Source organism: Homalodisca vitripennis, unplaced genomic scaffold (assembly GCF_021130785.1).
Source record: "Homalodisca vitripennis isolate AUS2020 unplaced genomic scaffold, UT_GWSS_2.1 ScUCBcl_8476;HRSCAF=16607, whole genome shotgun sequence".
Classification (NCBI taxonomy): domain Eukaryota; kingdom Metazoa; phylum Arthropoda; class Insecta; order Hemiptera; family Cicadellidae; genus Homalodisca; species Homalodisca vitripennis.
The window spans coordinates 1,782-24,543 of record NW_025784586.1 but is presented as its reverse complement, the minus strand read 5'-3'; the positions used below and the strand labels follow the sequence as shown (position 1 = coordinate 24,543).

The following is a 22,762-nucleotide window of genomic DNA, read 5'->3' as shown; positions in this document are numbered from 1 at the left end:
GGTTGAGCAATAATGTAGTTATGTGACCAGCTACATATGACTGCTTACTAACACAAACCTAAAAATGCAGAAGCTTAAAAAATTGTATGTACTAATAATTAAAAGATCATTGGTATTTGTATAAGCAGTGGGAATAAAGTTTACAAACAAATTATTTGAGTAATCCGTTTTTTTAACAAATACCAGTTTTTTATTTAAAAATAAACACTAACAGTATCTTAAAATGGTATCTTAAAAACGAAAATTTAACTTTATTGTTCACAAGTAACCAACATTTTGGTCATGCTGAATTTTCATCAATGGCATTTACCACTGGTAATTGTATGAGACTCAACAAGTGTTCAACGATCCCATAGATGGCTGAACATACACACCTTCTGTTTATAATATATCCGGAAGTTTTGTTTGCCGGGAAGCAGATGGATGAAGAAGAGGTCAGGAACACTGCTGAACACTGGTTGGTGGCTTACAGACTTGGTTGTTTTCCCTGCAAACAAAACAAGTGATTACCGTAGGACCTCTACATTTAAACTGGATTATCTGTCTCCTACAACATTCCTTCCCGGCTATGTTTCGGCTTCTTTGCCTTATCGCCTGCAGCGAATCTATTTCGGAAGTTAGTTGTCCTCACGCCAGAACCACATAAACTGTTTCCGTAGGAAATAGATACTGTAATCGAGTGGAGGCGCTGCAGACGCGGCAAACCATTCTCCCTTTTGAGCTCTTTTCAGTTCTTCTATTTTTGTATTTTCTTGTACTGAAAGCGCTACCTATTGCCATATAGGTGCTGAGTACAGCAGAGTACTGAAAACTAAGCACCTTGCGCTTGCTCCTCACATCATTTGGCATAAGTCCTTTGATAAGTTGCTCCACCAGCCATTTTTTGCGCTGTATCTGAGACTTCTTTTAAGTGCTCTGTCATCACTACACAATTTCCTCTCAGGAAAGTAACACCCGGGGGGATATTTGACCCTGGTCTTTAGTTTGCAGCTTTTTACAACCGTCCAAGCTCAATTGAAAACATTCCTTGTAATTTCTTCCTTCCTGCATATATCAGCACGGCTTCCGTCTTTTCCGATGCCAGCCACAAGTCCCCTTACTTGTCTATTGCGTCTTGAGAAATCATTAAAACAGGGCATAGTTTGCATTTTCCCTACTAACTGGCCTCCCTCATCCCTTCCCTCTCCACAAATTAAAGACCGTATCATCAGCATATCCTACGACTGTTAACTTATTCTCTGGAAGCCCTAATCCTCAGGGACACTCATCATAGAAAATATTCCACAGATGTGGCTCAAGAACAGGACCCATTGGGTGGAAAAAACCCGCCGCAGGTTCCAAGCAATCAATTTCACCTACCAATGATCTTTCTGTTCTTTGACAAATAGTCCTGGTGATGATTCTTTGGTAGATATCTTGGTAGATACCTTCTCCTCATCAGTTCTTCTTTTTGAGATTTCCCCTTGGCCATGAAGCCGCTATTGAAAGTGTTTCCTTTATGTCTAGCAAAATCAACAAGCATCAAGTCACGATAACTGGTACGCCTTCCGTTTGATATTATCAACAGTATTAGGATAACCTGCTGCAGTGAAGCATCAACTTGTGCCTCTCTGAACCTTTTCAGGAAGCCATATTGGTTATCCCTCCTAATCCATCTTTCACCTATTTCAGATAGCAATAGGTCTAGCTATAAGGTGCTCAAAAGAGCTTACCACAAACATCTATCATACATAATGGTCTGTTACATTTTTTTTTCCCCATCCTAAACCTCGTTTTATTCTCAATAAGGGACTAGTCTAGCAACCTTTCCAAGCTATCTGGAAATTTCCCGGCCATAAGTTGACTATTGATTGCCTGGAGTACTTCCCTTCGGGATAGCGTTGTGCAATAATCTTAACCAGGTCTAGAGGTATTATGTCTTGGTCCAGCGAGCTTTCCCTGTCTTAAATACCTTTTACAACAGTTTGGAGATCCTCTTCACGCTACAATGGTATGCATTCATTTCGTTCCCATGTTCTCCGTATATCTTCGATTTTGTAAGTTCATATCCTGGATCTTCCCATTGGGAAAAATAACTCTTTTTGGTAACAATCTTTATCTGCTCTTCATCACTAGGTTTATACTTGTTCAACCGGGTCTAATTTTACCCATTACAATCCGTTTTTTTTTATACCCTAGAGCCCCCATATAGTTCATATATCTAACCCTTATCCTCACGACACCTTCTTGTCGCCAATGCCGCTGTTCTTAGCTTCAAAAAATTGTCTTTTTTAAAATTTATTCTTCTTCTCCTCTATAAGTACACCAGCCGTATGGTTCTCTATCATTGATAGATCAAGATTCAACCCGGTTTTCCTTGGGGGTAACTTGTCGTCTAGCTTTTGAATACAATCTTTCCGAAGTCAGCGTTAATTCTTCCATTCCAACCAATAAACTGGCCTCTCGTTTTACCTTTCAAAGATTTTACTTACGCAGTGTCATATTGCAGGTGGTCAACGCAAATTCCTCACGAGTTTTTTCAACAGTCAAAATTAATTCATTTTGTTCTCTCCATTCCTGTATTCTTTCTTCAAATCGATCAATGAAAACCTACGTTAATTCAGGGCACCCATCCCAAAATATTCTTTATGTGTTAATGCAGGACTCATGACCGCATCATTTCTTCCGTTCAAAGCAAATGTAGGCATTGATTCACTCAGGTTTTCCTCTTTCAATAGTATATAGTTTCATATAGCTTCTCACTGTGTACAAATGACCCTTATCAGTGCCAACGTACAGTCAACAGATGAATAACTCAAGGCAGTGTTAAATGTTTGTTACTCCAGAAGCAATCCATAGTTTCATATAGCTTCTCACTTGTACAAATGGCCCCTTATCAGTGCCAAACATACAGGTCAACAGATGAATACTCCAGTGTTAAATGTTTGTACTCAGATGCAAATCCATAGTTTCATATAGCTTCTCACTTGTGCAAATGGCCCCTTTATCAGTGCCCAATAGTACAGTCAACCGAATGAATTACCGCAGTGTTAAATGTTTACGTTAAGTAAATTATTTATTGTAATATGTATGTTTGAAGAAATAGTAGAGATAAACCCAGTTTTATCACAAAATTTAAATTACCATTACCTGTAAAAACAATTTCTTTATTGGTTGATACTTGGTAACTATACTACACATGCAAGTCATTTGTATAATATGTACCATATTATGCACAAAACTTTATTTTGCATATGTTAAAATTACAGTAGTAATCATGTTTATAAGGGAGCTTGAGTAATATTACATAAGATTGAAAATTAAAAAATAAAAAATTTCCCTAATTAAGATATGTAGCAATAAAGTAGATTTCTGTGAAATATGTTATAAAACTGGATTTAATTTAATGAAACTGAATAAATCTGTCATTAAAACTCTTAATAGCACTTGCATCGTCCATGTTAGAATTTTAAAATGGAAAAGTAACTCTTGATAACTCTAATTTTAGGCAGATATTATAAATGAGAAGACATGCATAATGTTCCTGATCTAAAACCAAAATAACTATGGTGAAATTGAAAAGCAGCCAGAGGATTATAATCAATGATATTATACACTGTTGGTTAGTTTGCAGTAGCATACTTAAAAACTAATAATTGACATACGGTTATATTTGCTGTAATAAATGAATAATCTTCGGTATTATATTGGATAAATCCAATGTTACAGGAGCCTTAGTTGCTCATGGTTTTCAGGAGTCTATGTTTAATGCTTTATTAAAACAAATAATACTCTTAAATTTAAAATATTTTACTATTGTTTATTAAATAACAAGTAATTATTGTTGTTAAACGATAGGGGCACAAAAAAGTACCACATTCAACATACCCAAGTGTGATTATATGAAAGTTCTAATAATTTACCTTGGGTTTAATTTATAAAATGCTAAATTATACTTTGGCCTCCTATACGATATAAATACTGTCTCTATCACATATCCATCCTATAATACCTATAAGTATAAATATCTGTCATAAATAGATTACACTGAGAATGTGTTATATTGAAGAAATATGAACTTTTAAACATCACTGGAAATATTTTTAGTTTTGACGTAGACGATTTCCAATAAGTTTTGTTGTGTATGGGTGAGCTCCCTCCCCCCCATCATGGTCATAAAATCATGATATGCAACACATTTGGTGACATGATATTATTGGGCATAATTTTGGCCTGCCCCTCACTAATTATATCAGATAAAGTAAAGTAATCAGTAATAATCAAATTCAGTACACACAGTTTATGTTTCTGCTATATCTGAACAAGTATTAGTCGAATTGCCTGTGGAACAATGTATGGAACCTTAACCAAGTCAATATTTTTGAACTGACAACCTGTAACGCCTCATGTCACTAAGAAGTATTCAAAATGCTATGTAATAACAGATAATATATATCTCTGACCTACATATTAATACACATAAGTTGTGGAGGTAATGGTTTAAAATTATATTACCTTTCACTGATGTTGTCCGATATACCAAGAAAAGTCATGATCTGAGCTCTGCTTGGTCCAAACTTAATCATAGTCTGCAGGTAATGCTCAAGACCTTGTCTCCTCTGTTCCAATACTTTGGGCTGGGAGCATCTTACTCTCTTGGGTGGAAATGCGGGTGTTGTAAAGTGCTTCCTCAGCTGTAAACAGTTTAAATTTATTGCAGAGATAAAAATATATTACCCAAAGTCTAAAATCTCTGTCTAAGGCCTAATTTCTATAGTTGGTTTAAAATCTGTTCAGTAGCATTTACTTTACACAGTATAAACTCACATCACTTCTTTGTTTGATTATTGTTTTTTATAATGGAAGGATTGTGAAGGAAATATCCCATTTTCCTTCACATCACTTACATTAAAGTATGTCTGGGAAGGAGCATATTGTAAATATTATTATTATGATAAAGGGTTAAGTTTGTCAACATACAGTATACCTATTTCAATATGGTGAAGTGGAGGGGTTTCATTCAGTGGCTAAAGCTATTGAAAACCTAAGAGAAATACTTCTCTTGTCGATTCAGACTGAATATATTGTTGAAATATAGAGCCAGCCCCTTTCTTCCAAGGTGGCAATGGCAAAGACAGAGGATAATATAATACAATTCTCTATGAATTATTTCCATGCAATCTCAGCAGAAGCAGCTCCAGTCCCACTCATTCTGATTCTGGATTAATTATTCTTTGTTGCAAAACTGAACAATAAACTGATATTCACTTTGGAACAATAATGTTGAATTGAATTATGTTATTAGGGTTTTAAGATTGTATTATTGTGAAGGTATAGTTTGGACAGTTACAATTACTTAACAAAGTAAACAAACATGTCTGACAGCATTTTTCATATAGTTCTAATTGATGTTTTGATACTGATCACTCGAGTGTTGTACGTTTGTTATTACTGCAGCCCTTTTATTAACATGCATAATATGCCTGTTTCCAAGTTAATTAAAATATATATATATTTTTTTTTGTTCTCTTAGGATAAGAAGCTTATAAATTGCACTTAGTTCTGTAAGAACATTTGCGCTGCTTCCGGATTGACAGGATATTCAAGATTGGTGAGGTTAGGGAGTAGGGGGCCACCTCCTATCGAAAATCCATGAGGAAGAATTAGGGCACTACATCTCAAAGTCATATCTCCCTGGAAGAAGGGGAGGCCAGCTCTGAACCAGCCTCTCCAGTCAAAGCAGGCAGGGGGTGGCATACTCTTGTTGAGGTTAGCAAAAACTTCTGATAGCTAAGGAACAAACCTCACCAACTACAACAGTCATCTCCTACAGTAGACTAGACCTATTGAATTGCCCATGAACCTCAACATTTGCGGTTAGTGATGTGCCGCTCCTGGACATCCATAAGGTTGCCCAGATTTAATTCACACATCGGTTTTTGCTGTGCCCAGTGGTGGGTTCAACTGCAAGGTTCATACCAGCCAAAAGTGATCCCTGAAATTAAATATAAAACTCTTTATGTATAAATTTGTGTTAAAATGTATAAACACAGATGTTCAACAGCAGCAGTGAAAAAAATCAATGATCAATTGCCAGTATCAGTTCCTGTCATAGACAAAATGATTTGGATTTTGAAGGAAAAAAAGTTTAAACAAGGTGGGAAAATGAAAAAATCCACTTTTCTGTGTTAGATTATAAATAATATTATGTTCTTATTATAAGCGTCCAACCATACACAACTGCAAAGTAGCCTAGTTGTTTTCTTACATAAAATATCTGTAAATATTTTTCTTTATTAACTTTATAGAAGTCTGATAGACATTTGAATTTATAGTTTTGCTGGAAGAGCATTAAAATCCATGCTTCATTATAGGTAAACCGCTAACAAAAAAACCTTGGTTGATTTGAGTTCACGCAGGGTGGGGTAAATATCCCTCCGCCGCCCCTCCAAGCATCCCCACCACTGCTCGGCGACTCACTCCATTTCAATCTAATAATAAAATCAGCTGACTAATCCGGCTCAGTCGGTATCGTTCACTGCTGCGACCCGTTCAGTATGAACCGGTCAGTACAGAGTTACTATAGGCCTTCCCGCTAAGAGTGGTTGTTTTACCGGTCATCGTGTTGACTGAACAAAATGAACGATGGATGTAATGACCAAGTGAACGAAAGGATCTGCTTGCAAAAATGTGTTCGGATTAGATTAGAGGAAGAAACAACATATTTTAAAATTAATAAGAAATAAGAATAAGAATTCGTTTATTGTCATAGAGCTTACAACGAGCATCGACAACAAGTCATGTATAAAATATAAAAAATTAGCCATAAGTCCAGACAAGGAAAAATTCAGTACCCAAAAATATGAAGTTGCCAAAACAGTCACGCCACAATTTAAATTATTTTAAAATATAAATAACAAATTAAAAAACAGGTATGTAATAAATAAAAAACAAATAACAACAACAAGTAAAAACACAGCCTCAGAAATTACAACAACAGAATTACATAACATGATAAATTTTTTTAATATAGTTTTGTATAAATAAAAAACCATGACATTAACATTTAAAATCTAATCATTAAAACTAAATAAGTTTATGTCTAGAAACTAACAGTTTCTACAGTCAAAAAATTCTTTCAATGAATAAAATGGATTGACTAAAAAGCCAGGAATAAAATTTTTGTTTAAATTCATTAAAACTATATTTTCAAGATAAGTGGTTCTTAAAACAGTTGTATACTTTCAAAGCAACAACTGTGTGACTATTAATAGTTTTGTTTAGTCTATAAAATTCTATGGATACACTTTCTTTATTTCTGGTGTTATACATATGTCTGTCACTGTATGTCTTCAGAGGTTCAGGATGTTTGAGTATGTAGAGCACAATATCAAATATATAATAAGTTAAATATAGTTTGAATTTTATTTGCAATAAAAATTGGTTTACAGTGAGCTAATGGTTCACAACGTGCAATAATTCTAATGGCTTTTTTTTGTATAGTAAAAATTTCTGATATCCTACTGCAGTTTCCCCATAGAATAAGGCCATATCTGAGCACTGATTGAAAGAAAGCAAAATATGCCGTTCTGAGGTAATCAGTGTGCACACAACACGTGAGACGTCTTAAGAGGTAAACAATCCTGGAGAGCTTAGCTGATAGGTGATCAATGTGGGATCCACCATGTTAAATGATCATCCACACAAACAACCACAACAACTTCACATTATCCAACAATTCAATATCAGAATAAATATTGTAATTTACTTGTCTGAGGCTAAAAAACTATATGCTGTGTCTTGTTTTCATTCAACAAAAATCCATTGGAGTTAAACCACAATGATGCTTGTTGAATGGATTCCATTGAAATTTGTTTCAATTCATTCAGATCATTACTTACTACTTAAAATGGTTGTGTCGTCTGCATATAATATAGTTTTAGAATTGACTGAGAAAGGTAAGTCATTGATAGCTACCAAAAAACAAAAAGTGGTCCGAGAAACAGAGCCCTGAGGAACTCCATACTCAACCAAGAGCTCTCCTGACCACCTTCCCTCGGCAAATACTTTCTGTCTACGATTACTTAAGTATGATTCAAAAAAACTAACAACATTCTCACTTAAACCATAATATTTCAATTTCATAAGGATGTCATTGTGATTTACACAATCCAAACGCCCTGCTCAAGTCACAGAGAGTGGCCTGAGCAGTCTTTGTTTTCAAAAGCATTTAGCACAAATTTAACAAGGCTGTCTATTGCATCAAAGGTGCTTTTTCCTGACCTAAAGCCAAATTGTGGACATACTCAAGAAGCCATTACTTTCCAAAAAAATGCTAATTTGATCGTTATACCAAAATTTCAAATAATTTTGATAGTATTGGTATAACAGATACTGGGCGGTAACTATTTGGCTCGTTCTTGGGCCCCTTCTTATAAATAGGACAAATACGAGCTATTTTAAGTTTATTTGGGAAAACTCCCTCAAGTAGGGCAGAGGTTCAAACAGTATGAAAAAGGTTCGGGCTCTAAAGTTGTTATCACCTGTTTTATGAGAAGAAAATTTGACATATCATATTATAACACAGCTATTGGAGTTTACTCAGACGCTTGGCAGCATTTATTATGTCATTGGTGAGATATATGTTTCCAAAGTAAATGAGAAAGATGGAATTAAAATGTTTCCGAACAAGATCTTGAGTACTCGGAGCATGTTTTGACCTATTTATTTTTTGTTTAATATTTTTCACGGAATTTATAAAGAAATCATTAAAGTCATCAGGAGGTATACCACTTGTTACTTTACTACCATTTTCTATGTTATTATTTATTATTCTCCCATGCTGCCTTACACTTATTATTACTGGACTCTATAAGTTCAGAATTGTACAACATTTTGGCATTCTACTATTGCTTGTCTATATTTCTCTTTGTAAGGTCTTAATATGTTGCTGAATCTCATTGCTGGTAGTATCTCCATTCAGTGATTTTTAAAAAGAAAAAGTCTATCCCTCATGGAAGATAATTCATTGTTGAAACCACTTATTTTTTATCTGTGCATAATTTTTTCTAAACTTAACCATTTTAATTTTTTGAAGAAAGTTGATATTATTAACTAAAATTGAAAATATTACTTCAAATACTAACTCTGCATTGTATTTACCTGAAATACAATGAGTGATCAGGCTCAGCCAATCATATGAAGCCAATCTAATGGCTAATTCATTGATATGCAGTTTTTGGAAAAGAGACTGTTTTATAGTTGGAGTCAAATTTAACAGCTACAGTGTCCTGATATTTGTCATAAATTTTATTTGTCAGATTAATTAAAATTGCATCATGGTCTGAGAAAATAAAAGGAACTACATTACACGACAAAACATATTTTCTATGACAGTTAACAAAAACATTATCTAAGCAGTTATGACCTCGTGTAGAGTTGTTGTTCAAGTGATAAAAATTATGTTGTCGAAGGATGTTGAGCATACCTTTGACAGATTTTTTATTTGTATTTACATCAAAATTAATATTTATGTCCCCACCGACTATGACAGTAATAGTTTGGCCACTTAGATGTATAAGAAAGCAAATTTTCCAGGGTTTCAAGAAAAATATTGTAATCGCCTGCTGTGGAGTGGTATAAAGATATTATTAAAACTTTCAATTCATCTATAAAATACTGCACAACATTCAAAATGAAATTCTATGCAGAAACTATTTCACATCACATGGTCTTGACTGAACCTGGATCATTTACAAAGATCAGGCAACCACCTCTACTATGAGAATTCCGGCAATAGGCTGAGATGCAACTAAATCCACTTGGGAAGGAAGATGGCAATTCAGCAGGGTTAAGCCAATGTTCTGATAAACAAATGAAAATTAAATTTGAAACATTAGTTAAAGAGGTCTTCTAACAGTAATGTTTTGTTTCTGAGCCCTTGAACATTCAAAAAACATCCCAAAATAATTGTTAATATGGTTATTATGATTCTTATTTGCTTCACATGATAGACTATTGCTATTAACTAAGGCTTTGTTACATGGTGTTTGTTTTTCCTTAAAAAATAACTATTTTCAGCCTGAGGCTCTCTTTGTAACATGATTGCAACTCATTCACTAATTTTTGCATCAAAATAATTTTGTCAGTGTTTGGTGTATTAAAGCCCTGTACTGGTGAAGAAATACTATTATTCACAAGAGTTGAGGACAGCAAAGATGTTCCAGGACTTTCCTCCGGAGGGAGACAGGCAGAGTATCCTCGTAGAGGTGTCTGTTGGTTTGACTCTGAGAGTTGGGACATTTGGTTCCGACTGGGACGACTGCTGTAATTCTTCCAAACTATTCTCTCTAGAAGTGGGCCTGGTAGTCTGCCTTGGGAAGAGTGTAATCCTGCCACTGCCACGGCTGTTCACAGTTGAAGGGGAACTGGTGGTATTCTCCTGTGGGGTTATCTTCAAAGTCATTTGACTGATCTCAGTCACAGATGGGCTTTTTATGTGACCTGGTGGGGGTGTCTGCTGGCCACTCTCACTACTATCCAAAGCCGGGGGATCCGCAGATGTTCCTGAAGGAACATTTGATGTTAGGGAACCAATAGCCTGGGACTATTGTTCTGGCAAGTAATCTTTTCCCCATCTTGTTTAGGTGCATTCCATGTCGAGTAAAATGCTGTTTTCTAAGCTGAGTATTGTCAGTATACACCAAAACTGTTCATTTCTTTAAGTTTCTTGTTTGAAATTGCTATCTGTTTATTAATGATATGTGTCCTTCCTAGATATATAAACATGGTTAGATATATAAACAATAAATGTATTGTTTCAGGAATCTAGTAAATGTAAATATATATTATTAATAGAAATGATTAACAAAAATTAACTGTATATTACTATATGCATTACTAAATATTTTAAACGTTAATATTTAAGAACAATGGACTTGGTTGATTAATATGCCTTTGATTTACAATAAGATTTATTTCACATTTTAAACATTTAATCTATTAAGTTACCACCACTTTTCATAATACCCAGGTTGAGTCATTAAAATAATATTACGCACACTAACTACACAGAACGCCTCCTCTCAGATCGACCCTTGCACATCGCACCTATATCGACCATGTGTTACCACATGATAACCTTTTAAATGCTAATTGGCAATCAATTTTTAACAGCACTAATGTTAATGTTTTTACGTTACAACTACAATTTCAATAGACAATCGAATAAATTTAAAACGAGGTCAAAAAAAGCTAAAACCATGGATTACTTCAGATTTAGTCCATGCTATAAGACAAAGAGATAAATTACGTAAATTAGTGAAAAAGCAACCATTTAATGTGGAGCTTAAAACCCGCTATGTCAATTGCAGGAACATTTTAAGCAGAAATTTAAAGCAACTAAAAAATATTATTTTTGTGATAAATTCGACCAAGCTAATGGGGATTTAAATATGTTTTGGGGGGTTTAATTAAATTGAGTGGTAGAGGGGTTAACAAAGTTTCTTCCCTAAATAAATGTTTGCCAAATACCAAATTATTCAATGACAAAATTAAGCTTGAAGTAGCTAACGAATTTAATAAATTCTTTACTAATGTGGGTCAGAAACTTGGCGAACTCTAATGGCTCAAATGTAACAATTTTTTTCAAAGACAGATCTTATAAGCTTCATTCGATCTTTAACTTACGGGACTGTTACAAGAGGTTATACGTTACGTATCCAGTTTGAGAGGAAATTTCGCTCTTGGGCACGATTCAATACCTGCAAGTATATTAAAAAAAATCACAACACATTCATTTTTTGACAAATAAAATCCGCAAGTACATTTTTGCCTTCAGACAATTACGAGAAGTACTCACAGATAAGGAAATTAAAGTGGTCTATTTTGCTTTCGTTCAATCCCAACTTTCATTTGGTATTATAGTCCATGGTGCTGCTTTCAAAACTATTCTTGAGCCATTAATTTTTGAACAAAAAACAATTACTAAAAATAATGTTCTTTAAAGAGTACCTACAACATATTCTTTAGAATTAATTTTCTTCGAGGAAGAAACTAATGACTATAAGAAATTTGGTCATCAAAACCATTCTTATTTACTTATTACATTAATTTTCATACTATTGTTAGCGTTGAGAAACTTATACTCATAATACACGGTACTCGCAACAAGTCGTCATTACAGTTTCTATATTTAAAAAAAACATTCAGTGTAACAAATTTGTATTACATTTCTCAAGTTTTGTATACCGTAACGTGTGTTTGAGTTACAACTTCGCTTCTGTGTTGCAATTACCTAATCTTTACTGGTTTAAAAACGCGTGAAGGATGGGTTACTATTGTTAGATGGCGAAGAAGTATATAGACTTATAGTCCCTTGTTATCGCTGAAACTTCTAACCCTTCCTCGCTATTTATTGTATTCGGTCTGTCCTTCATTATAATTACCATAACTAATACTTCATACGACAGTGCAGCAAAACTAGATTTATACTCGGTTACGTATCATTATCCAATGTGACTCATCAATTGCCTGCGTGGTCACTGTTTGTCATTGCCATCCAGCCGGAATTAAAAAATAAATTCTAAAACCATTAATATAATATAAAAAATTACTAAACTACTATTTTTTTACTTATATTATTTGTTCTTTATTAGTTTTGAGTTCCAATATTCACGACCAGAGCCTACGCACAGGTCCTAGGCCCATATAGGCTCATCCCGGTTATACTACTCTTCTTATTTCAAATTTTAATTGAATTAAATAGAATTAATGCAAGGTTTATTATACATAATAAGAAATAATTAACTACGTATAAGTACCGTATTGTTACACTCTGATACATGATTTCAGACATTGTATATATTTGCTTACGTTTGTTGCAAAACGTGTATAGGCTATGTGTTTTACTGTACTATTTTTAAGAAAATAAACCATTTTCATTTCATTTTTCATTTCACCTGATTTGGAACAAGTATTAAATTTATTCAGTTGCCAGGCCAAATTGAACAAAACTTTCAAAGTGAACGGGTCTTTTGAAAACACTGCGACCCGGATCACTCGTTCACCTGACTGACTCGTTCGAATTGAACGGTCCAAGTAAGTAACTGCAGTATAAAAAATATGGCGCGAGCAAGACAAGATTTAAACAGCTGACAAGAAGATGCTCCGCCCACTCACCACTCCCCCCCGCCGGAGGGGGCCCCTTCTGCGCTGTGCTGCTCAAATATTTGCTTCTGCGCAGGTTTCTTTATTAGCGGTTCACCTATAGTCTAACATGAATACTTCATTCCCCATACATACAAGAGATGGTTAGTTGTGGTTTTGAGGTTATGTTGAGGGGTATATATCTATGTAGCATTTACAAGTTCACAATCTCGCCTCCCATAAATTTGTTTGTTATTCATATTTAGTAAAAGTAATATTAGTTAAAAAGAAGGGTGGTTGTTGAAGAACCCATTTTATTCTTTGAGCGAATTCTTTACATGTCAAAGTATATATTTTTTAATTTTGTACAGTAGAGTATTTTTTATTAACCTATACAATAAATTTTTAATGTCAAATATTTTTATTAACCTATACAATAAATTTTAATGTCAAATATTTTTAACTAGGCCTATTTGTTTATTTAAAAATTTTATTTGTTATCTTGTTATCTATATAAAACCTTTATAAAACTTGTTAATTTCTCTAAATTTTTTATTAAAACTTGTTATTTTTTATTGTTATTTAATTTTAATATGTTGTCTGTTACATATATTGTTTTTTAACGCAAACCTAAAAAAATGTTAAATTTTTTGTTAGGCTATTTTATAATTATAGCTAAAATGTTTGAATTTTCAATTAGTTTGTAACCCAAACTAGGACTTATGCCAAGTTTGACTGCTACCAGTTTGTGATTGACAAAACCTGTTGGTAGATAATTTTGACGTTATCAATGCATGTAACTGCCTTACGACAATAAAGAGATTTGATTTGATTTGAATGAAAAACTGATATGATTGATAACAGTCAGATGAATCGTCACTCAATCAGGGAGGTTATGATTACAAACCTCTCTGGTGAAGGGCGCGTGGAATTGCACTGTAACGTTTTCTTCTCACAATTTGATGAATAGAATTTCCCAAAAACTTCGACTGTATATACATAATGAGGTTTTGAATCTTGAACAAGTCTATATTTTGATATGTAAACTTCACTCATTTTATTTAAATGTCTTGGTATACCAACTGAAAATCCCATAACATCAACAAATATCACTTGGCAACAACTCTAACAATACACTCTTCTTAACTGTACTGAAGTTGGACTGACTGTCACTGACTGAATGATTTAGTGAACGAGCTCCTCCTCATGCAGTGGAAGAATGGGGGCGATCAAGCCCGGCGTAGAGAAAGAGTGGGGGATGGCAGAGCCGAGCGAGTAACCGATAAATCCCGAAAATTCGTCGACTGGTCAGAGCCAAGCAGTGCCAAAAAAAACCCTGAACATTGCGCTGATAGCGACCTCAGTTCGGAACGGTTCTGATTTCTATTATTTCCTTACACGATTAATGAGTCGTTTTATATCCAAACATATCTGCAAAACATAGAAATTATATCGAATTAATTATATTAATATTGAACTTTCTTTATAACTCCAAAGACACTACAAAATGTGAGATGGTGCACAACGAATAAAATGGTCATAATTTTCATCATATTTTACATATAGGCTTAAAACGACGATAAATATATTTTTTTATGCTATTGGAATATATTCAAATTAATAGGGGAAAAAGCAACATATTATAATGTGGAGTCCTTAATTGGTAGTAAATAAATTAATAATTACGTTACAAAATCTGTAATAAGAGTTATGTAATATCTGTAATAAACTAAGGGGATTAAAAAAGAAACTTGCGAGTAAATATTCAACCAAAAACATAATTATAGAAATATGACAAAATCAATGACAACTACCTGACTTAAATACCTAACGTAGCACGTGACATCATTAATAAATACAAAATTTTCCTAATAATATTATATTACTGTAACTGGCAAATTCAGTTTAAGAACATATATGGAGTATATGTTTGGTTTACAATTTTAAACACTTATATTTATTGTAAGAAATATTACACTTATATTACAGAAATATTTATGTAATACAGATGATGAAAATAATTTAGTCCTACTGATCTCTAATGCTACGAATATACAGATTTATGATACAATTACAATTACACTAATTTTATATAATTTATTGAAGTAAACATTGCGAGTAAATATTCAACCAAAAACATTAATTATAGAAAATATGACACAACTAATGACAACTACCTGACTTAAATACCTAATATAGCACGTGACATCATTTAATAAATACAATATTTTAATAACCTGAAATTATTGCGATCAAGTTTTAACTTTATAGCAAATAGCTCTCTGTCTGTTTGTTGGATATTTTTTATTTTATTTTATTTTATTAAATATAAAAAAAATATCCAACAAACAGACAGAGAGCTATTTTTAATAACCTGAAATTATTGCGATCAAGTTTTAACTTATAGCAAATAGCTCTCTGTCTGTTTGTTGGATATATCGAGAATGAAAAATAAGCTATAGACTTGAAATTGTGCATGCAACTTCGACCAAGCCTGATATGTGTCGTCTGGCGTACGCAATTATAATGCTGACCTGATCTATAGTAGACGGCAATTATCGAATAATTTCTAACTAATAGTAATGTAAACCTTACAAATTATATATTTATTTGATTAAGGCTGTTGGAAAATGCAATGAACCAAATATAATGTTACAAAACAATTTTATTGGTTTATATTTTAATACGAAAGATGCAATTAAAAAACTCAAATTAATTGTTGATTTTGTATTTTGGAGACCCTTGAAGATCATTATTTAACTACTTATGCTAAGAACACAAGTCTCGAATCTTTTGAAAAGTTTAAATGTTTGTAAGCATGATTGCTTACAATAACATTTGAGTGACTAAGAAAAATTAAAAAAATACAATTAAATTGAGAATTCACGTGTAAAGAAACAAATTTTTAAATTTTGCGAGTAGGGGCTCTTTTTAATCCTCCTGGATGTTTAATCCACCTCGAAATGTTTTTAGCTACGCCACTGAATGTAACGAGGTTACTTTGTTACATTAGACTTCCTTACGGTCTTTTTGGGTCTTTTGATTACTCCGTTGTATTGGTTTATTTGTATGTAAAGATTAATTGCCTGTCATTAATTACATTTGTTAAAATCAAGGTTTTTAGTTAAATAAATTTAATTGCGCTGCAGCCTGGCAGCACCCAGCTTTGAAAATGTAATATATATGTATATTACCAAATTACTGGAAGGTGTTTAATTCAGAGTAGAAGCTAAAATTACAGTGGTACATTTTAAGAGGCTTGTCACATTGATTGCCTGCAATTTAATTGTGCTGCATCCTGCAACATACAGCTTTGAAAATGAAAATGTAAATTTAAATATATGTATGCTGTACTAAACTACGGAAAGGGGTTTGAAAATACCAGTGATAAATTTTAATAGGTTTGCCAGGTACTGAACTAAAATTAGATTCAGAGGAGTACGGAGAGAAGAACGCGCGGACTGCTCATTCCACTATTTCAATACACGGGCTATCTGTAGTTGGCAGGAGGGCCCCTCCATCCCCACTCTTTCTCTCGCCCGCCAGGCTTGATCACCTTATTCTTCCACTGCATGAGGAGCTCGTATTTTAGTGATGGGAGAAATTCGAGTACAGCCAGGGTATGCACATATTCAAATACCTCAAAATAAATTCGAATACTTTTGAAATGAGAATTTAATATTTCTCTAGAAGCATCGAATTCAAATCTATAGTATTAATTCGTTTGGACTAATAGTATTCAAACAAAATATTCAAGAGCTGTATTCGTCTTCATATACAAAGTATTCATTGTGAGGGTTTCAGTTGAATGTACATATAAATCTGGACTACTGTATGGAAAGAATAATTAAGTGGAGATTCATAATTTGGAATAAGTAACTACAATTTTTTGTAGCTTGTCAATATGTATAATCTTGTACAAAATATTCAATTAATAAATACATTTTTAAACAATAAAAGACATATATAATTGGAGTTTATTTCGTGTTGTGTTAAAACAAAATATGATTTAAGTTTTTGGCTTAAATCTATTTCTAAGATAATTGGTGACAAAAATCTGCATTAGAAAAAGATCTTTTAGACGGGACTGTAGTAAGCAGGTAATACAAATATATTGTTTTCTGAAGTTCGTATAAATAATGTGTATGACATGTTTGTAGGATGCTCAAAGGGGCAAAGCATTATTTTTCAAGCCTGTTTTGCAAGGCAATTCCAAATACCCAAGAAACAATGGATTACGGGAAGGAAGAGTAAGACGAGTATAGACACGTCTGTTAGAAATTCTCAACGGAGATAAAGTATTAGAATACAAGGATGCTTTTGAATACACCGTATTCGATCCTCCCATCACTAAAGTTAGCAGTTAGAGATATTGCCAAGAGAACTAGAACTGGAACAGTTCTATTGCAAAGTTCCCGATGCTGGAGCAGTTCACTTCTTCCGACATACATGTTCCGTCGGAACGGTTTACTAGACGTGCCAAAATGGTTTCGGGCGTTCTGGATCTGTTAAGCGTAGAACGACTAGGCTGGTAAAAAGTTCCAGTTCCACTTTGGATTCCAGGCAACCATAATATTTTCATTTAGCAACCTGTACTTAATTATTTCTTTGCTATATTCAAAACATTATTAACAACTAATAACTCATATATAACTTTTAGTGTCCGTAGACTTCACGAATGAACTTTACCAGATTACATGTACGCACAGCTATAGTTGTGTAAGGACTCTCTCAAGCAATAAACACATTTCTTAAATTGTTCAATTTTAAAATAACTGTTTAATTTTAATTCTAATTTGGGATCAACCAGTACTAATTAACTTAATCACATTTAAAACACACAAACCAATACTTAAAACTTTTATTTTGTGAGGCCTTTCGATAAATGTAATTAAGTTAATATTAGCTAATACAAGCTCCATCTTCAACATTTCAACAGTACTACTAATTAAGTAGTAAAGTTTTAGTACATAAATTTAATTTCTTTTAACATATAAATATTTATTTTACTGTTTCACAAGGTAACCTTGTGTGTGTGTGTGTGTGTAGCGCGCGCGTGTGTAGGCCTACAATTATGTTTCAATTTCATTCATTGTATTTTATATCATTATTTTTAAGTATGTGAATTTCAATTTATTTTAGAAATATCTCATGCTGTGTTTGTTGTTGTTTGAATAACATGGTTTAGTTTACTTTGATCACCTATACTGACAGTATAGATGGATGAGTGGATTTAGAATTTTAAATTGATATTTGCGATTAATTTTTATGGAACTGTGTACCTATGATACACGAAAACAACTTCAGCAGATAGACTTCGTGTTTAAAATTCAAATATCGTAACATATTATTATATTGTACCAGAACGAAATCGCCGAGAAACTTAAATAAGTAGACAAGCAATGTCGGAACGCATGGAACTGGAACTATCTCTTCGAAACTATTTCCAAGCCTGAAATGGTTCCAATTTCGGGACGGCCTGGCACACCTCTATAGTTAGCACTTAGTATCAGACATAAGCTGTTTATTTGACCCTCTTTTGCTGTAGCGTACGGTGTCACTGCCCTCATAAAGAGTAGTCTGGTCAAAACAAGAATATCCTGCGGAATATGCTGTCTTAATTTCATTCCGTAAGACACTCCAACGCAATTATTTGACTAAGGTGTTATCGAACGGCTAATTATTAAAACGTAGTGAAGTTTCAAAAAATCTAACACACAATTCATTATTTATCCTAAAATGTTTATTTCTGTATCTTAATTTGTAACAAGAATAATTATAACATATTTTTTTATTTGAAGGTTATTTTTGACGATGGAAGGATTGTGAAGGAAACAGGATTTTTCCGGACATTTGCCATCCTTCAGTGAAACAAGAAAACAGTAACACTACGTTTCGAGATCTGCAATCTGATCTCTTCTTCAGGTAAAGAACTAACCTAATTACATAATTACAAACTAGGTTAAAATAAACAAATCTTACTAAAGCGTTTTGGCACGCCTAAGTCAGGAATCACAACCTACATGTTGTTTGTCAACTTCACTAACTCTAAAGACATGCACTTAATACAAAACTATACCAAACACTAATCGATTACATAATACCTTCCGTGACATGTCTTCTCTGCACTCTCTCTTCCAGATAAATCATGTTCAGAACCATAGAGGAGTAACATTGGACTTGGTCTTCATTCTGATAGCGAGGTGCAAGTTAGCAGGGCTAATGATTGGTTGATTAAACCTGAAATTCATCATCCTCCTCTGTCCCTTACTCTTGAGTGCTATATGCCCTCTACTTGTGACAACAGCTACAGCGGCTACAACTTGGGGAAATGTGACCTCCCAGCTGCTTTTACAGCCCTACAGGAGGCAGATATGGGATTTATTCACCAGCCGATCTCAGTTGATGAAAAGTTCGACATTCTGGAAAGTTCCTTAGAGAAAATCGTCAAAAATGCAAGTCCGTTGAAGAAATTTGGTATCTCACGCTTCCTTAGGTGGTTTAATAATGACCTTAAAAAATGCATTATACGAAAAGAAAGCTGCGCATGCACGTTTCAAGAGAAGTTTCAATCTTGCCCATTATTATGAGTTCTCGAGGCTGAGAGATACTTGTAGGTCGCTGTCTCGTGAATGCCACATTCAATATTTGGTCCAATGTTCAATCAAACATATCTTCTAATCCACGAGCTTTCTGGGGACTAGTTAAAGCTCAAAGAAATACTCCTGATATGCCATCTAGTCTGCATTTAGATGATGAATGTGGCCAGTGACACAACAAGCATTTGCCAGCTGTTCTCCAGTTATTTCAACTCAGTCTACTCTCCCTCGTTACGAGTTTCACCTGCTTTAGCTATGCCGTCTTCGATTCTCTTTGTGTCATAACAACCTCACTTACAGAAGAATGTTCCTTCTTCAGCAAGCTTAAGAATCTGAAGACACTACAAAGGGAGCTGGATATGTGACAATTTAATACCAGCCATTCTATCGCTTCATCACTCGCCGATCTATACTTATGCTGAACACCCTCATCAGTGTTTGTTCAATGAATCACCTTAATACTAAAGGAATTCTTCCCTAGCTTTATAATCTCTTAAAGTTGGGCCCTATCATCATACCTTATTACATAACACATGCCAAAATGCGATCCCAGCAACATTACGGAAACTGAGCCGTCCATATCTACTATCAACTGCCGGCAATTCGCGGCAAAAGTTATTTTTTGAAAAGTATCGTGGTGTGTAGATAAGATATCTGGAATACCCTTTTCTATCCAAAATGAATTCCACCTTCCTTCCCAAACATGGTTTTTAATGAAGGGCAAAGTCTTACTGTCCTCCAAACCTCACTGCTCGCTGTTCAAGGAATAATGATTTTGTCTGCTTTTCGCAAGGAAGCTGTAATTCACCAAGTTGATACAGGTCCCTACATCCTGAATATGGCATAAGGCCTCTGCGACAAGGTCGATATCCCCACGACAAATTCTTTGTGTTCTAAGTTGACTGGGCTTACGGAGTGGCTGGAAAACCTCGATTTTTGGTCATGGATCTTACTAGGTTTCATCTTCTAAAAGGTGAACGTTCTCTGTGTTTCCGTGAGGATTTGGTTCCGCCGACTAATAATACTCCACTCAGTTCATCCGACCTTTCTTCAGGAGTTCCACAAGGTTCTTATTGCTGGGACCTTGCCTCTTTCAATTGTCTTTGTCGAATGACCTAGCTAGACAAATGTAACTGGTAAAGGCCTGTCGTACAATTGTATGCTGACTGATGAAGATTTGCATCGCTGTGTCTACACCAGAAAGACTCTCAAGGGAAATTCAAAATAGCCTTTCACGGAATTGAGGATTGCGTTTTGTGTGTCATGATAATATAACTATGTTCTGTAAATCCATTCAGTGAAGTGCTCTTGTATAGACTTATCACCGCATCCAAATCTACACAGTCATAATACGTATACGTCCATTTCTGCGGTACAAAATTCCATTCCCACGGTCGCCAGTGTATAAAAGACACTCTAGGCTTGAGATTATAATATATTTGCCCAGCGACATGGGATTTTCTGGGGACATAAGTAGCGACCACATCAGTAAGCAGAGCAAAACATAAGATTGCCTTGTTTTCATAAGCAAGATTCTCTCAGCAAGGCCATCGACAAACCCTATCTGACTCTTTCGCTGCTCTGTACATTGTCCCCCTAAAGTTACCCTTAGTGAGACAGCTTGTGAGGAATATGCTCAACGTCCCAGTGTAGGTCGCCACTTACACTGTTGGCAATATAGCAACGAGGACTGGTGATGCTCTACTACACCAAAGGTCGTCTCTTTCTCGTCGCTTCGATGTGGTGTCGTCCGGCTGGGTTTTGCCCTATCTTGATGTGCCTAGTTGGAGAGGAACCAGAGTCCAGGCAAATCTGGAACTTGTCACCCATAATCTTGCTACCATGCGACGTGAACTTGGTCTGATTAATGTCCTATCTCTTGTAAAGATAGTGTAATGGTCCGCATGAACTGCCATATCTCCTAAGCATGAAATCTGTTCCTCCGATTTCCGTCAAAACACAAGATCTTCGAGATCTGCTGGGTCGAAAGATCCATCCCTCAATACCAACTCTCAATCTTAGTCCCTCCTACAATCCTTCACTTCAACTATCTCACCTTCAACAGCTTCCTTTTTACGCAAGGTTTATATCGCGCCTTCAATGGAAATCTGGAGGTTGCGTCTGGTGTGTGACAGTGTTCTTCGTAGATGGTCTTCATACACCATGTTCGCCGAGGCAGGCCTTCTCTCTCGTCTCTTTCTGCTGAGGGTCTTGTACAGGCGCGGACCATCGGCGCGGGGCGAGGAATGTTCTCACCCAATTTAAGCTACTGATTATACAGCAGTGTCCACGCTGTTTCAGTTAGCGAAGGTCACCTCCACAACTTATCGCCAGATGCTCAAGAGTGATTGGAGAGACGCCTCTACGAGTGTACGCGTGTACTGTCAATTTTAATATCAATAACTTTAATTTCCCAGTCTACCTATTAAATTACTCCATTTTTGAAAGTACAAATAAATGTGTATTCTTGTTATAGCATAAATTACATAGTTTATTAAGCTGTTCATATTAGTTGCGCTCCCTTGCGCTATTTATATATTTATTATTTTTTATTTCTATCCTGTTATTGGCACTTTTATGATAGTTTTATTATTGTTGTGTCAATTCTATTGATTATATATATTACTGTATTTGTCTTCTGTTAATATCTGGTTTTGTGTTACATTAGATTTTCTGCTGTAATTCAATGCAGAACACATCTTGCCGTTTCACACATATGTTTAGTGAGTTTCATCAATAAGTTTATATGCTGTTTCTGTTTTACATCTTGTATGTATCTTATATATCTTCATAATGTTGATTGTATCGCTATTCTCCTCGATTTATAACACTTATTCTTTTTTTGTATTTTTTTATTTTATATAATACACTTATGTATTCTTGGATTGTATTTTTTATGCCTTATTCGCTTGTATACTGGTCTATTTGTGTTCAAAGAATTTAATTGGTAAAATTGGTTTGTCCGGTAAATAAATAAATAGAATTAAAACTAAACTACTCAACTACTGAATACAGGTCACAATACGTCTTGCACCTCG

General features: G+C 34.5%; 1 protein-coding gene across 1 annotated transcript; it reads right to left on the bottom strand.

The window, feature by feature from the left end:
* Positions 1–422: 422 nt before the first annotated feature.
* On the bottom strand, positions 423–5,803 carry LOC124374445. Its single transcript, XM_046832656.1, has 3 exons — positions 5,783–5,803; positions 4,495–4,673; positions 423–487 (listed from the first exon to the last, which is right to left on the bottom strand). Exons 1-3 carry the CDS (start codon positions 5,801–5,803, stop codon positions 436–438), a joined length of 252 nt encoding a protein of 83 aa, XP_046688612.1. The 3' UTR covers positions 423–435.
* Positions 5,804–22,762: the final 16,959 nt, after the last annotated feature.

Bases quoted from the DNA above. Each gene is read 5' to 3' on its own strand.
- LOC124374445 (XM_046832656.1), bottom strand. From the start codon at position 5,803: ATGACTGTTGTAGTTGGTGAG. The intron at 4,674-5,782 runs GTTTGTTCCTTA...AACTGTTTACAG, and splicing joins TGACTGTTGTAGTTGGTGAG to CTGAGGAAGCACTTTACAAC. The intron at 488-4,494 runs GTAATATAATTT...TTTTGTTTGCAG, and splicing joins TCGGACAACATCAGTGAAAG to GGAAAACAACCAAGTCTGTA.